Genomic DNA, 15,247 nt, shown 5'->3' on the forward strand with positions numbered 1-15,247 from the left:
AATGGGGACTAAAGAGGTTATGAAATCCTCCACTTCAGATATACTTAGTCCTGTTACAAGTGGGGTTTGGGACTAGGTGGTCTCTTGAGGTCCTTTCCAACATCAGGAAAAGTATGATCTCATGAAACTCAGAATGTTATGAATATTTTGATAGGACCTACTGTGCAAAAGGGAATTGAAACAGTTGCCTAGGACAAAGAAGAAACTACATATGAGGGCACTTGTTATTTAAGGATGAGTTTCTCGTGTCTGTATTCTCAAGAAAAAACTCAATATGAAGATGACTAGGAAGAAAGAAATCAGTGTGTATTTAATGCACAGTGTATCCTTTTCAAACATGTTGTCAGTATCAACAAAATAATAACTGGACGATCCTCAAATTTTCCAGTACAGTGGGAGAAAATCTGGATCCATACACCTTCTCCAATTCATCTGTGCGCGTGCTATTCTAAAGGAATACACTCCTTGAATTAAAAAGGACCAAAGATATTTTAGTCAGAAGCTTGTGACAACATTTTATTGTATTCTGTAGCATTCTTTCTATGACATGCCTAATACAACATCTGTAACCACTACTAGAAGGATGGTACGAGGGTATTCACTGCACTTACAGCCAAATTTGATAACCATTAAGCAAACAGGCAGCTACAGCTTATATTGCCTTTTTTTTTTTTTTTTCCCCTATTATTTTAAAGTGAGCATTTAAAGTCTGAAATAGCAGCCCAGGTCAGAAAAATCTTACTGTCCTTATCATTATTATGTTCTAGGTAAATACGGTCATATTCTAAATGAAAGGTGAAAACCTCATGGTTAAGTGAAAGTCCACAAGTAGTTTCATGGAATGTTCATATGTGTCTAAATACTGCACTTCTGTTGTTTTTAGCAACACTTCTCCTAGCTAATTAAGTATATATTTGTACTTATAGATGCTCTACTTCCTTGTTTACTTATGAAGCATATAACCCATAAAACTAAAACTAAGACTTGTGGGATTTTTCTAAAATATATCTCAAAAATACATTCATAGGGCTCTGGTGTCTGTTTTGTCTTTTCCTTTGTTTGAGAACATCAGGACTCCATGTGCCTGGTAACACAAGTACAGTTTAAACCAGGTCATACAGAAGCTTTACTGACTAGGATCACAGTGAGAGAACATTTAAGCAGCCTTCTTCCTCTCCACTCCCCAGTTCTCTGCAAGTGATTGCAGAGACCCCACTTACAAACTATTTCAGAAGGACAAAAGAGATGAGGGAAACCATTCAAATACTAACTAAGCTAAGTGTCTACCCTTGGAAGATGGGCTCCAGATAATCACTTTTGTGTTAATAAAGCCAAATACCCGTGCCTGGGAGAGATGGACTCCTCAAGCAGTTAGCTAACTGCCACAGTGGACAATATAGAGAGAGGGCTTTTGGTGTGGTGGAGCCTGTAGCAGTGGGGCTAGTATAATTCAAGCTCAGAAGTGAGTATAGAAGCAGAGCTTGTAAACATTCACAGAGTCCTAGATTTAGAAAAGATCCTTTTGATAGAATTAACTTCTTAGCCAGACCTGTCAAAATTTAAGTATAAACAATTTTTAACAAAACACCTTTGTCTGAGCAGGTAGTGATGCAAGTTTTAGTCCTAGAACTATAACTTCTGTAAGTGACAGCATAAGTGGCAGGCATTGTAGTTGTGGGCTTTTCCAAGAAGATATTCAAAAGTCTCCTTGAATAAAAGCCTGGTAATGCAAGGATACCAAATTACACATCCTGAGCCATTTTAGCTACTTAAAAAGACACCTTGCCCCAACCCAGATGCAGATTAAGTTTGCTAAACTTCGACAACTGGCAATACTGGGAAACTGACTGGTGCTCGCTATACTGCTGAATGACTGATTACACACTGTTTTTTCTTTTGTTTCTCCCTATTCAGGTATTCAGTTGCTGTATCTGACTGGATCAGGACTAACAGAAATAAAACACTGTGCATTACATTTGAAAAACTACATATACAATCTTAGATACCAAGAACTTTCTGTAAAATTTCTTTCCTGACGCTCAAAACATCTATCATCATGCCTCACCTTTAAAAGTTACCCTACTTTTTCTGAGACAAAATACACTAGGGCTGAGATAGGAGTAAAGAAGAGCAGAAAAGAATTGCATTTTACCAGTCTGGCAAGTATACTTCAGAGCTGACACTCCATTGTGAGGGTCAGTACAAGGTAGTCTAGCATCTGAATGTGCTTTACAAACAAGAAAAAAAATCCAGTTTGTAACTATTGAGAAACATGAAAAGATCCTTAAAACATAGTAAAAAGTAAACATTTACTGGATTACTTTAAAGTATATTACTAGAACCAACAGGACATAACTTTAAACATGTATAAAGTATTATACATAAAAATGCATAGATGTACAGTAAATATGTTCATTTATACGTAGACAGAGTAATATGTACACATAAAGTCTGTTGCACACTTGTAGCTCTAAGCAGTGATTCTTGTGGTATATTGTCATAAAGCAGTTTTATTATACTCGTACAACAGTTTCAACGCAGTAGGAGTTGAGAACAATGCATATTAACGCTAAGTATGTGAGTCATATCCATTTACTCTTGAAATGTACACATATAGGAGACAAAGGCCATAAATGCAATAGTACCTACACCTCCAAGACTTCCTTTTTATATTTAAATATGCACAAGTCCGCCTAATGGTGATACATAGGTTTCTTTCCTGCTTCCATTCAGTGTCAACACGTTGACTAAACACTCAGTACAAAATCTTTGACACACTTCAGCACCACTTCCACTGATTCAACTCAGTGTGCTCCTGACCTTGAAGTCTTCAGGTCCAAAATAAGAGGAAAAAATAAAATAAAAAATATATAAATAAAACAAACAAGCTTGTGGGCTTCTTTTCACAAGTTATTTGCCACCAATACTGTTAAAGCAGCTGAATCGTAGTGCATCCATGGGCAGGAGCATATAGCAGCTTTTGTGCACTTTGCAAAAATATATTAAAAAAAATAAATCAAGTCTTTACTGGCTTGTTTTGTCTGTAGCTAAAAAGATGCTGTGCTGCTTCTGAGCCCTCTCCATCAAATTCTTTTTCTTCTTTTTCTTCTCCTTTGTTTTTGTTGCCCTTCTTCCTAAAAAAAAAGAAAGAAAAAAATATCACTGAGTCAATGAAGCAAAAAATACAAAGGCAGTATTAGAATGCAGTCAAAAACCTCAGTGGCGTGGGAATTACCAATATGGACTGCAAATATAAAGTTTAGTTAATACACTCTGATCATTAGTGAAAACAGAACCTTCTGATATGGTACAAGAGGAAGCAAGATCCTGGACTGTCAGCACTTGTCCACACACACAGAGTTGCTGGTATGAGTAACAGTGTTTACGCGGGTCTTGGTTTAATGGGATAATTCATGCAAGGAACGTTATGCAAGTGCCTAGGGCCCAGAGCCAAACAAGTAGGTAGACTCCTAACTCACTACAAGCTGGATACATGCCTTATACACTTGCGTAAATTTGCTTGAGTGAGTAATCCTATTTAAGTCAAGTCTAATATATCCCGGATTTCAATGAGAAATTAGGCATTGCAGCCCAAGCATTTGGCTGGATGCTTTGGCAGAAAGAGTGCTGCCTCTGTAAATAACTGCTATTATTAATTATTAACACACAGTGCCTAATTCTCACAGTGCGTTACTACGCTGAAACACAAGTTTCATTACACGCTTCTTGTGACTAGAAGCTCACTGAAAAATAACCCAAATCATCAAATCAGGATCAATGCAGCAAAAAGAATTAACAGATTCCTGAAATGAGAAAGTTTCTTCCTGTTCAGCTCCAATAATAAATCAATGAATTTTGATTAACTCAGCAAAGATCCCATGGACTGGAGAAAATGCTAGACAGAACGGACCCAATTCAGCGTTACATGATCTTTTATTTTATTACATTATATTTAAATCCTATGTACTTTAGTAGGATTTCAGGTGACTGAATAGTGCTTTAAGTGGGACTGGTGGCATTTTCTTGGCAGTATGATATAAAGAAATATGTGATCAATTGAGAAAAAAATAAGGATATTAGGCTGTAGCGATGCCAACTCTAAACCTTCAGGAAAACTGAAATAAGAAGATATTAAAACAAAATTCAAATGGCAGACAACACAAAAATGTGAAAACATACTTTCCAACTACAATGACAGAACGTGGTTGAATGAGCCTAATATTAAAATTATCAAAATGTATGATTCATTAAACATATGAGGATTACAGATTTGTAATGTGCTGCCTAAGCTACTATTCTCTAGGAATTATTAGAACATTAGCTTTCAGAACAGGACAGGACATTAAGTTAATGAGAACATGAGTTTAGTCCATATGAAAATCATAAGGGTCCTTGGAGTTTACTTCTGCTTCTTGTTAAAGTCTGGCATTAATGCTACTATGGCATTTTGCCATTTTTAAATCTGGTTAATCCTACACAGTTAAACTTCAGTGCAACCAATCATTAATCAAAGCCGCTTTTAAGTTAAAACTCTTTAGTAACACTGTATCTAATGACTAGGCACACCTAATGAGGTCAGGGAGAAGGAACACTTGACACAGAGCGGCATTACAACAGCATGGTTTCGATTATACACATTTCCATACCAGATTTTTATTATGTGATTCTACTAGTTGGTATATCGTGGAGCATCAAAATATATAGTTGAACACCGCATTCTTTCTTGAACTTTAAATATATTCTAATTATTTTAACCTGAATCTTGGAAATATTTATTAAGGAAGTAGCAGATGATCTGAAACAAGTGACAACGCTGCTAGACAGAAGACCATCAGAATCAGTTAGAGCTTTACTGGAGTTTCGCTATCCAGCTTGCTTAGTGATCTTCACTGTGAAGTTTCACTGTACCAATCAGCCAAGGAAATACAATTTCTACTCAGCACCACATCTAATTTTCTCTATGGAGTCCTCCAGTGAAGTAAAATGTTCACTGTACGTTTCAGAGAGTAACAAATTCTATTTTTTACCCTCTGAAAACTCTGACATGCACAGGTAAAAGGACACACAGCCCACTTGGTGTGCATCTCTAAGCCTTACAAAGTAGTTTGTGTAACACAGGTACCAAACTATATTGCTAGCATGCTCCCCATTACAGCATCCTTAAACAGAAATGAACTATAGTAGATTTCAATGATCTGACAAGCCACTGTGCAACAAACACATTCTTGTGTTCGCGATGCCCTGCAGCAGCCATCCCAGTGTCTGCAGAGAGCCTCCAGAAGAGCAAGGCACCCCTCTGGTACAAGTGATGAAGCTGCCTCTACAAACTGCTGAAACCTACATGGCCCAGTCTGCATAAAAATAGGCTTGCTAGAAAGGGAAAACTCAACAGTCCCCCTCCACGCGTGCTGGGAGGCACTGGGGCCTCACACCAGGCTCTGACACAGCCCCTTATTCAGCCTAGTGTTTCTTCCCAGCCTGGCTCCAGCTCTCCTCCATCAATAACAGGTTACAGCATCGCTGCGCAGACACAGGGTAACAGTATCTGACAGAGTATTCCTCATCCCCACAGCCTGATCCTTATCAGCAAGAGCCTTGGGGAGCGGATCGCTGAGTGCAGTGCCTGGGGCTGCAGCCAGCAATGCTCTTCCCATGACATTGGGTTGTCTACAGTGATACCTCACCCGCCTGTCAGCTGGCAGATAGCCACAGGCCTCATTTCTTCTCTCCAAGTTATAGGCCTCCACATCAGGTCTGATCTACGATCTTCATTTTATTATTGCAGACAACATATCCTTGAAAGTCCTTAGTGTTAACAGCAATAGGAGAAATACAAGTAATTCAATTGAAAAGCAGGATATCTGAACACAGGCTGTTCAAATTACCGTATTCCTCAACTGGCTTTTCCCTTGCATGCTGACTAGTTGCTAACTTTAACTTTTCCAGCTTGAAGCACATATTTTTATCTCAAACTATGTAGGTTGCTCCAAAAGTAATGCCTTCTATTTATTTCCCTGGAAACCAAAACAATGAGGTCAATAACACTATTTGATAGAGAAAATTCTCAGCTACAAAACACCATTTTTCAACATAGTCACCACCATTAGCTCTGCATTTTTTGCCAGCAGTGAACAAGAGCCTGCATGCCACACTCAGAACAATCTGCACCAGTAGAAGTGACCCACCCATCCACCACCTCATTGTGCTTACATCCGCTCTTTGGTCTCCAGAAACGTTCAGTAAGCACCAGCAAATAAATGTCAATGAGTGCAATTTTTGTCTGCATGAAGAAATTCAGTGACACACTTTTGCTTCGTCCACACTTCTGTGTCAGACACCATTTTGTCAGAGTGCCCCTCTGCTGCCATCTGTCACACAGCATCAACATGTAACAGCATATTGGCAGGAAGGCTCAGCCTCTACTGCCGTACCACCAACATCCACCCTTGACGTTGTGGGCCAACATAAGAAAATGTCAGAGCAGCCCTCACACCTAAAAAAGGGCTCCTCAACTTTCACTATCTGAGACATAATTTGTAGAAATGTGTTTAATGCTCTGTACAGTCAGGTGTGGATACTGAAATATATACAGGGCCTAGGAAAGAGCCAAGACACCTAGATTTGGTGTTTGGTTATTTAGTAAATGAAACCCTTTATAACCTTATCTTTCACTCTGTATCTCACAAGTTCTACACAGAAGCAAGACTGGCAAAGCTAAGTCACCCTTTATTGCTATCTTGTACAATTCAGTTTTGCTATTTACTTTATGAATTACCAATGAATAAGCAATCATTTTATACTAAATACATTATCACAGTCATCGGTCTCTTTACAGTGTTAGTCATGAAACTTCTATTTCGACTACATGCTTAATAGTAGGAGGATAGTCAGTTGATTGTTAGCTAATAACATTCTACAATTTCTAGCAGTTTAATGACATATAGATAAAGGTACATAAACATACAGGTAATACTGCAATTCCAACATCCATTCCTCAAAAAAATTATTTATGCTAATACACACAGATACTGTCCTTACACCAAAGAACTATTGGTACTATGTGGGTGATTCTTCTTTTTTGTTGTTGCTATTTATCACATTATCATCATTGCTCCTACAGAAGCTGCATGCTGCTCTATTATGACAGACTCAGTTCCCTGGCTTGCCTCAGGCAAACTCAAAGGAGTTTGGGAACATTGCACATTTCTTCTGGATGGACTCCATAGTCCATTCAGGTTCATCATTTGGTTCAGAGGGAGCCTTCATCAACTCCTTCAGCTTCAAAGGCAGCTTTCCACATACAGCACCTTGAGGGCAGATTCTTAACACTCAGGGCATGCCTGACAACAAAGGACCCCAGCCACACTGCTTGAGACCCCTGGCTTAGTTCAGTGGCCAATTTATCGTTCGTTTGCCGTATAAATACTGTTGTATGTACAGCTCTTCTAGTGAGACCTATCCATTTTCAGTTTCAGCTGATGGAGAAAACAGTATACATCCACATGAGGGCAGTAAGGATTTAAATTTAAAACATTTAAGAAAAGAAAAAGAAGCAGCTATCTGCGTATTTACTTCACACTGTAATTCCTCCACAATTTTTCAGTGTTCTCCTCTTAAAAATATTAATTGTTTTACAGAAATCAAGATGCTTAATTCTCCTTTCTTTATTTAAAATATTTTTCTCTTCTACTGAAGACTACTGAATAACAGCATTGAACCCTGAATGCTTTCTTCCCTTTCTAGTATTTTCAGGTGCAGAATTTCCCCTGCTAGTTGTAAAAGCACAATGATGTCCTGGGATAAAAACAAGCTTTAATCAATGCATTATTTGATCTTTTCTTCCATTTCATTTGTCCTTTTATGTTGTATTCTTGTCAATCATCCTCCTACAGATGTAGTTCTACTTCAGACCCTGTATGTGGCAGCATCTCCTCTGCAGGGTAAGCTAGAGAAGTTTTGAAACTCAATTCGGATCACTGCAGGATAGTAGACACTGCATGAACTAATGGCAACAGCAGAAGGATGGATGACTAGTACCAGTCAAATCCCATCAAGAGAAACAAGAAGATGTAAGATGCTGGAGAAGCCCTGTCTCATGTGACAGGAGGAAAGCTTCTGTCATGTATAAGTCCATGGATGCTTAATCATTTCCTCTTCATTTACAGTGCAGTTCAAACTATGCTAAGCAGTGACTGCAAAAAAAAAAAAAACCCACCCAAATAATTGAAAGATTCAGTCCAGAAATGATCCTCCAAAGGCAAATTATCTCCTGGTATTTTCAGTTGGGTGAAAAATAGTGGATAAAGAAACTGCCAGAGAAATACATGAATTGTTAAGAAATTTTATAAATGTATTTGCAATGAAAGAAAAGAAATCCCCATTGCTACTAAGTCAAGCTTAAAGCATGGCTAAACCATGGTCCACACTGGAAGACAAAACAGTGAGGTTTAATAGCATAGCAAACCACAAATCACTGCTATGGAGTTCATGACAGATAAGAATTTAGTTTGCAATTATTTTTGATGTTATCAAATTAGGCTTAAATCATCTATGCTCAGTGTGTACTTCAGAAACAAGGTAATTTGGGAGAATCAGCCAACATAAAACAGTCATTTTGGGCAGGCAGTGAAAGACACTGGGATTTGGATGGACACTGGAAAAAAAGGAGATGGGTTAATGACATGGGACAGAAAGGGTCAAGTGTCAGCTACCAGTACCTTGTATTCTTGGGTGAATTTCTGCTCTCATTTGAAGTATTACATACACATATTTCCCTCAGAAAGCAACAGAAAGGATGTTATGAAAATATTATGTATATCAGCTGTCCGCACCACCATTTCTACTCCTGAAATACCAGACATTATAAAGGTGGGTTAATATTTGCAAAGTACTGAAGTATGATAACAGTGGACACCTCAGAAAAGTCATTAACTATGTAATGTTCTTTATTCATTTACAAGAGTTGAATGATGTTGAGCAAACTAGGCCTACACAAAGAATAGAATTTACACGTCACAGCCTATTAAGAGTTCATTGGATTTTTCCTCAACTTTAGGGCAAACTGACTGAGAAGAATACTTTGGCTTTGCTGACAAGCAGTGCATTCTCCACGGTGCAGTTTTACAACATGTACGGTAGATGGCAGTGAGATTAACTGAAAACAGGCTTCCACTTCCATCATTTCAAAGAATATCCATTTTTCTTCACAGAAGTACCATTTACTCTGCCTAGAGAAACAACAATTAATTCTATTAATTAAACAATACAGAATTTAGGGTTTCACACTTACAGACTCGGGAGGAAAGCGAAAAGAAGCACAGCGTAAGAAGAGAAAAGCTTGAAAACAAAAGGTGACATGGAAATCATAGAAAACTGCCAGAACTGAACAGTACAGATGTTTTAATGCTGAATCACATCATCCTTTCACAGTCATGTGAAAACAGGTGGGTCTCCAGTGAAGTCTAAATGTTTACCCTAGGTGAATTTATCTCTGAATCCAAATGATGTGGACATTGGTGGCATAGAGGTGACTCACTGGTATTCTCTTGGTCAGTGATGTGTCAGATCAGATGCCTTGCAAGCAGAGCCAAGCAAAATGTTTCCTTTGGAAGGTCTGTGGTTTTGTTTTCTCTTCTTCCCTTGGCAGTTCAATATGAAGCAAATTTCAAAATAATAAAAAATATTTATACAATATTAAGAACATGCATACACATGTAAATATACTCTATTTATATGGGCAACAGTTACAGTTAAGGAATAACTGTCTTGGTTGCCACTCTCCCCTGACCCTCCCGAGGGATGGCTCAGGAGACAGCATAGGCCAGGGACTGCTCACATAGAGTTGTGTTCCTGGTGTGGGAGCTGTGAGCAGAGCAATGCAGATGTGGGCCAACCTTTGCCTGTTGACTTTGGTGACACAGCAACCCTCAACAGATTTAATTAATTGCTACAGACCGAGTCACTAGTATCAGTCATGGCCAGTCTGGATTTAAGAGATGTACCGAGGTACACGGTTTTATCCCTAAATGTATTAGGGTAGCTCTACTGCCAGCCTAAACATTGGCACTTTCTCACAACAGTCTATGAGGGCTCCTGGACTTATTACATATCTGCAACCCCACTAAGTCTCTTAAGCATGCCAGGTTGATTGATTTTGTAACCAGTTACTTCTGTATCATACAGCTCCTAGAGGGCTCCTCACTACCAGAAGCTTGCAAAAAGGGCCCTTTATACCTAAATCTTATTTCTTTCCCAATAGTCACAAATCAGTTTTTCACAGACAATAAAATGCAGTGCAGCCACTGATCAAAAATAGACAGGTATAACATCCAACATGGCATTTCATCTTGCTAAAACTTTTGTTTATGGCCAGTATTCTCAAACCAGTGTCACAATTTCAGAAACATCTCTGTTGACTGTGTTGGAAGGGTCATGGAACATTAGGGACAAAACAGGGCAGCACAGCTTTCCCAGAACATTGATGCCATTATTTTTTGCTGCAAACATGCCATGGAGAAAACAGTGGAAAAAGCTGGACTGGAGAGAGAGTTTCAGCACTTCAGGGAAACCACATTTCCCTTCCCACTCCAGAACTGGTGTTCAAATAGCTACGCTGTAGGTTCACATAGCTACTCCAACAGAACGTGTAAATGGTACCACTTCTTTGGTTTATCTCTTGAGATTACAATATTATACAATGACTTCTCCTGTTGCCTGCAGAGCAGGCCCAGAACACAAAAGAAAGAACTTGTATGGGTTGGATATTTGCATTCTCATTCATTCTGTTTCAAGAAGAAGTACCACAATGCCTATTTTTGCTTTCAAGCATCACGAGCCTAGGGCTTTGCTGTACCCCTGGCTCCCAGCACGACAGTGTTTTTGGCACACAGTGCCTGCAAAGGCCACCTCAAAGTCTGGTCATTGAATTTCTATAAACATTCAGCATGGATTTAAAACTACTAATCCAGTTTTTCTCAACTTTCCTCCTGGATTTTTTATGAGTGTTTGATCAGTGAATGATTCAAGTGTTTGCATAATTCTCGCCACAGGATAAACTTTGCACCCCCAATACCAACCACAACAAAAACAGCAACAGCAGCAACCTCTTTGAACTGTCCCTGCCTTGCTGAGAAGTACCATTAGAAGACTTTTTTTGACCAACTGGCAATTGAGGCTTGAGCATGAGCTGGCTGAGGACAGTAAGAAATATCACCAAATCAGGATCAAAGACCTGAGGTAAGCTGAGATAATTTCTTTAAGGGTTTGTTGAAAGTTAGATATACACAGACCACAGGACCACCTAACTTTCCCACCCCCTCACGACACAATACAGGTTTATACCACGCAAAATTCTTTTCCTATAAAAACAATTTTGCTTTTTTTTTTTTTTTTTCTTCGAGGTTAATTGCAATATGCTATAAAATCAGCCAAATGTGGGAAATTCAATCTGTTATGCTGGGAAATTTTCACAGTGAAAGAAAGAGTCAACATTTCAAACATTTTCCTCTTACTCTGTTGAGGATCATCGCTTGGAGAAATGCCTCCAGTCTGGATGTGGAGGAGACAGAGGATCCACCACTTCTGGTAACTGTTCCAGCAGCTATTCACCCATCGCTAGAAATTCACACCCAATTCCTAACTTAAATTTTAATATCCAGCTATTATTTTGCCCTCCTGAAGAGCAGACTTTTATCTTTAATGCATTATAGATAAATCTCTGCTCATCATCCTTCTGATAATTTAAACACATGGCAGTTGTTGTGCCCCTTTCTTTGAAGGTTACTTTGGAGCCTTCAAACACAGTTTGTGAGTTCTATATCTGTACCCTGTTCAGTTTTTCACTGTCTTTCATAAAACATGAGTCTCTGACTGGGTCTTACAGTTCTGCAGGATACAATTGATTTTCTATGCTTTTTCATTATTACTGAAATTATATAGCCAAAAAAAAAAAAAAAAACATTTGAAATTTTCCCATAACACTGTAGTGGACTCCTGTTAGGATTTCTTCTCAGAAACAGTTTTAATGTGCAGTTCCTGCAGGTATGCATTCCTATGTTCGATCAGCTTGTATAACATTGCATTTCACCAATTACAAAGCAAAGAAAGGATTTTTCCCAGGGCATTGCTTACCATTATACTCACATTCTTTCTTTCTAAAAAAATTTTATACAATTGACTGAAACAAACAGTGCTTACAGAAGCATATTAAGGCCATCACCACTTTCTCCTTGTCATTCTGCCAGCACTTAGTTTAATTTTATTGTGGTAAATATAAGAAAACTGTATAGATCTATTAACATCCCAAGTTTGAAGAAAGTCATTTCAAGTACAGTAGTTATTTCCACCTGGGACTTCTGTGATGCTTTTTTTTTGCTTCATTTCTACAAGTGCAAATATTAAGCCAAAAGGAAATCAATTGATATTACAGAAACTTTCCACAGGCTGAGTCCTCACATGGAAAAATTTTACCTTGAAATGAATTCTGTATGCATAAAGTTATCTGCTGATGTTACGATAAAAACAGAACGGTCCAGTGGGCTGGACTTGACTGTAAGCATCTTAGAGCCCCTAATGAATCTTAGCTCAGAAGCTGCAAATAAGTGACAATAATGTGACTTTTCAGTAAGTGCCACAGAACCTGAAATTGTTATTCTCCATAGAGGCTTGTCATGGAATCCTTGGGACCCTTAAAGGCCATTGAGTCTAACTCCCCTGCAATGAACAGGGATTTATTGTAAAAAATATCTTCCTTATATCTAATCTAAATCTTCCCTCTTTCAGTTTGAAACCATTTCCCCATATCCTACCACAACAGCCCCTGCTAGAGCCTGTCCCCTTCTTTCATATAGCCCCCTTCAGATACCGAGCACCCTTTAGAACTTCTGTCTAGATAGAGCCATGAGAAGCCTGAATAGACTGTATTTCCAGAATGAAATCAGCATTGCTCAGGCTGCGTGGAACATCCCTTTCCCACCTACAGCTGGAGCAGCTGAGTACACTTTTGCCCCAGCTGTACCTCAGTGCCACCTCCTGACCACGATGATTCACTCTCACAGCTTTGTATGCAGACTTCACTACAAACTGCTAATCCACACAAGTACAAAACAGGGCCTGCAGGACTGCTCAAATCATCTTCCTGCATGCTTCAGGCCTGCCCAAGAGTGTTTCTGGTCCCTCCCCAGCACAGCTGTACGGACAGGAATGCCTACAAAAGGTCAGTGCTGCATTCAGGTGTAGAGCAAACAAGCAAAACTGGACAGAGCTTCACTCTGAAAACAGCTTTAACTGAAGTCAGCCCTTGACAATAAATTTATCCATGAGCTGTTTCACAAATTTAGGCTGAATAATGAGTACAAATTTCACCAGAATTTAAATATATAATATTTAAATATATCTATTTACATATACGTAAATATTTAGCCCCAATTTAAAGAAAAACACCACAGAAATACTTCTTTTTTTCCCAGAGATTAGAGACATGGACTTGCTTGGGGAACAAATGCTCTGCTGTGAGGACAGCCTGCTGCCACAGATGCTCTCAGCACCACAGGGGGGCTGTCCTCCCCCCTCACATCCACAGCAGCTGGATGCAGCCTTGGCATCACATGATAAGAAGCAGTGTACTGTGGTATCTAATAATACATATGGAGTGGACAGATTAGGTTCTCTTCTTATTCTGATATACATCTGCAAGAAAGACAGAAGTCTAATATCCTCCATCAGTTTTAAGTCATTCTAAACTAAACTGAAAACTAGAGGGTTTTTTTCTGCATAAAATATTTTAAAGTATATATTTGCTGATAAAGCTGGAGAAAAAAAAACAACTGTGGATGCTTTCTTAAGAAGAGAAAGAAAAGGAATATATGAAATAAACTCAGCATGTAGCTTAAAGGCCACTTGCCATAAAAGGCTTTTCCTGACTGGAAGTTACAGATGTATGCAAAAAACAGATGTACATCAAAGACTGTTGATTAGAAGCACAGAGAGAAGTAATTATCAGTCTTTTTTTTTTTTTTTTTTTCCAAAAAGAAATTCTTTATTCTAATACCAATAAAACCTTACTATGTACAGAGAGAGTCTATGGGTTTAATTAACCATATGAAAATTTCAATGTATATGCTATTCCTGATCCACATCGTCACACTCTCATAGACTTTTAGGGTAAACATCTGATAGATGAAGGATCTTCGCTTCATTATTTTGTGACAGTGTTAGATTAAGGACTGCACAAATGAAATTTACTTTAGGCTTCGAAACCAAATGCCTGATGCTAACAGTTCTCTGTAGGCCAGAGGTACCAGTAAGATATTCAGGCTGCCAGTAAGAAAGAGCCCATCCTGACACAGAGTTCAGAGTTCAGCACAGCCATGATCCTTGCTAAACTGGTGGCCAACCACAGAGGTAGCACAGGTCTGAATGTTCTCCCAGAACACCTGGCACATTTCCAACCTGCGACAACAAAGTCATTCTCCTCAGGACTGCACATTCCTTCTGTTCTTTGCAGATCAAGGGATGATTAAAAAAAAATTTACTGTAACTTTTAAGACGTGACCAACTTCAAATTAGCAACTGCTTTTCAAGCAGAAGGTTTACAGTTTTGACTTCGGATGCATTTGTGCTAAGGCCCAAGACTCAAATATAAGGATCTAAAATCAGCCATCTGAATGCATACTTTGGTTGTGTTAATACCACTTCGAGTGTGGGAAGGAAGTACTTATTTGAACCAAGCTCAGCCAAGTGATTATCAGCTTCACACACTGAAGTAGAGTTGATCTCTATGAATGCTAACTACTTCATCATGTTAGCAAACACTCATTTCTCGGCCAGTGCCTTCATCACAATTTGTTCCATGTGTTAATTTAACCTGTCCTATAAGATTAATAATGGGTGACAACTGGATCATTTTATAATGTGACATAATTACTATATTAGTTACAAATATCCATTCAACTGTTCATTTTCTCTACTGAGACAATCAACATTTTACGTCACTTTCCTTCTCTTTAATTGAGAGTGTGGAGAACATTTTTGAATTTGCTGAGTTCAGGAGACTCTTTCCAAATCTGTTGGAATCTACTCTAATTACACATAACATCTTGCCGGTTCCCTCCATGTAGCCAAATGATACCTGATTCCTTCACACCATCCAGTTATTTTCATTTAGGTGTTGCATATATGTTTGGCTTTGATGTGACTCCCGTTATTGTTATTTTCTGTGTAAAAAAACTTTAGATAATAGCACTTTTCC

General features: G+C 38.6%; 1 protein-coding gene across 2 annotated transcripts in view; it reads right to left on the reverse strand.

Annotated features, from left to right (window-relative positions):
* Window positions 1-489: 489 nt before the first annotated feature.
* RSPO2 (R-spondin 2) overlaps window positions 490-15,247 on the reverse strand; it is a 100,562-nt gene continuing 85,804 nt past the window's right edge. For both annotated transcript variants that reach the window (XM_040678626.2, NM_001319024.3), the window contains exon 5: window positions 490-3,134. In XM_040678626.2, coding sequence (XP_040534560.1) covers window positions 3,025-3,134 — 110 coding nt within the window. In that variant the 3' untranslated portion in view covers window positions 490-3,024. The remainder of the gene's footprint in view (window positions 3,135-15,247) is intronic.

This window comes from Gallus gallus, chromosome 2 (assembly GCF_016699485.2).
Source record: "Gallus gallus isolate bGalGal1 chromosome 2, bGalGal1.mat.broiler.GRCg7b, whole genome shotgun sequence".
NCBI classification, from domain to species: Eukaryota; Metazoa; Chordata; class Aves; order Galliformes; family Phasianidae; genus Gallus; species Gallus gallus.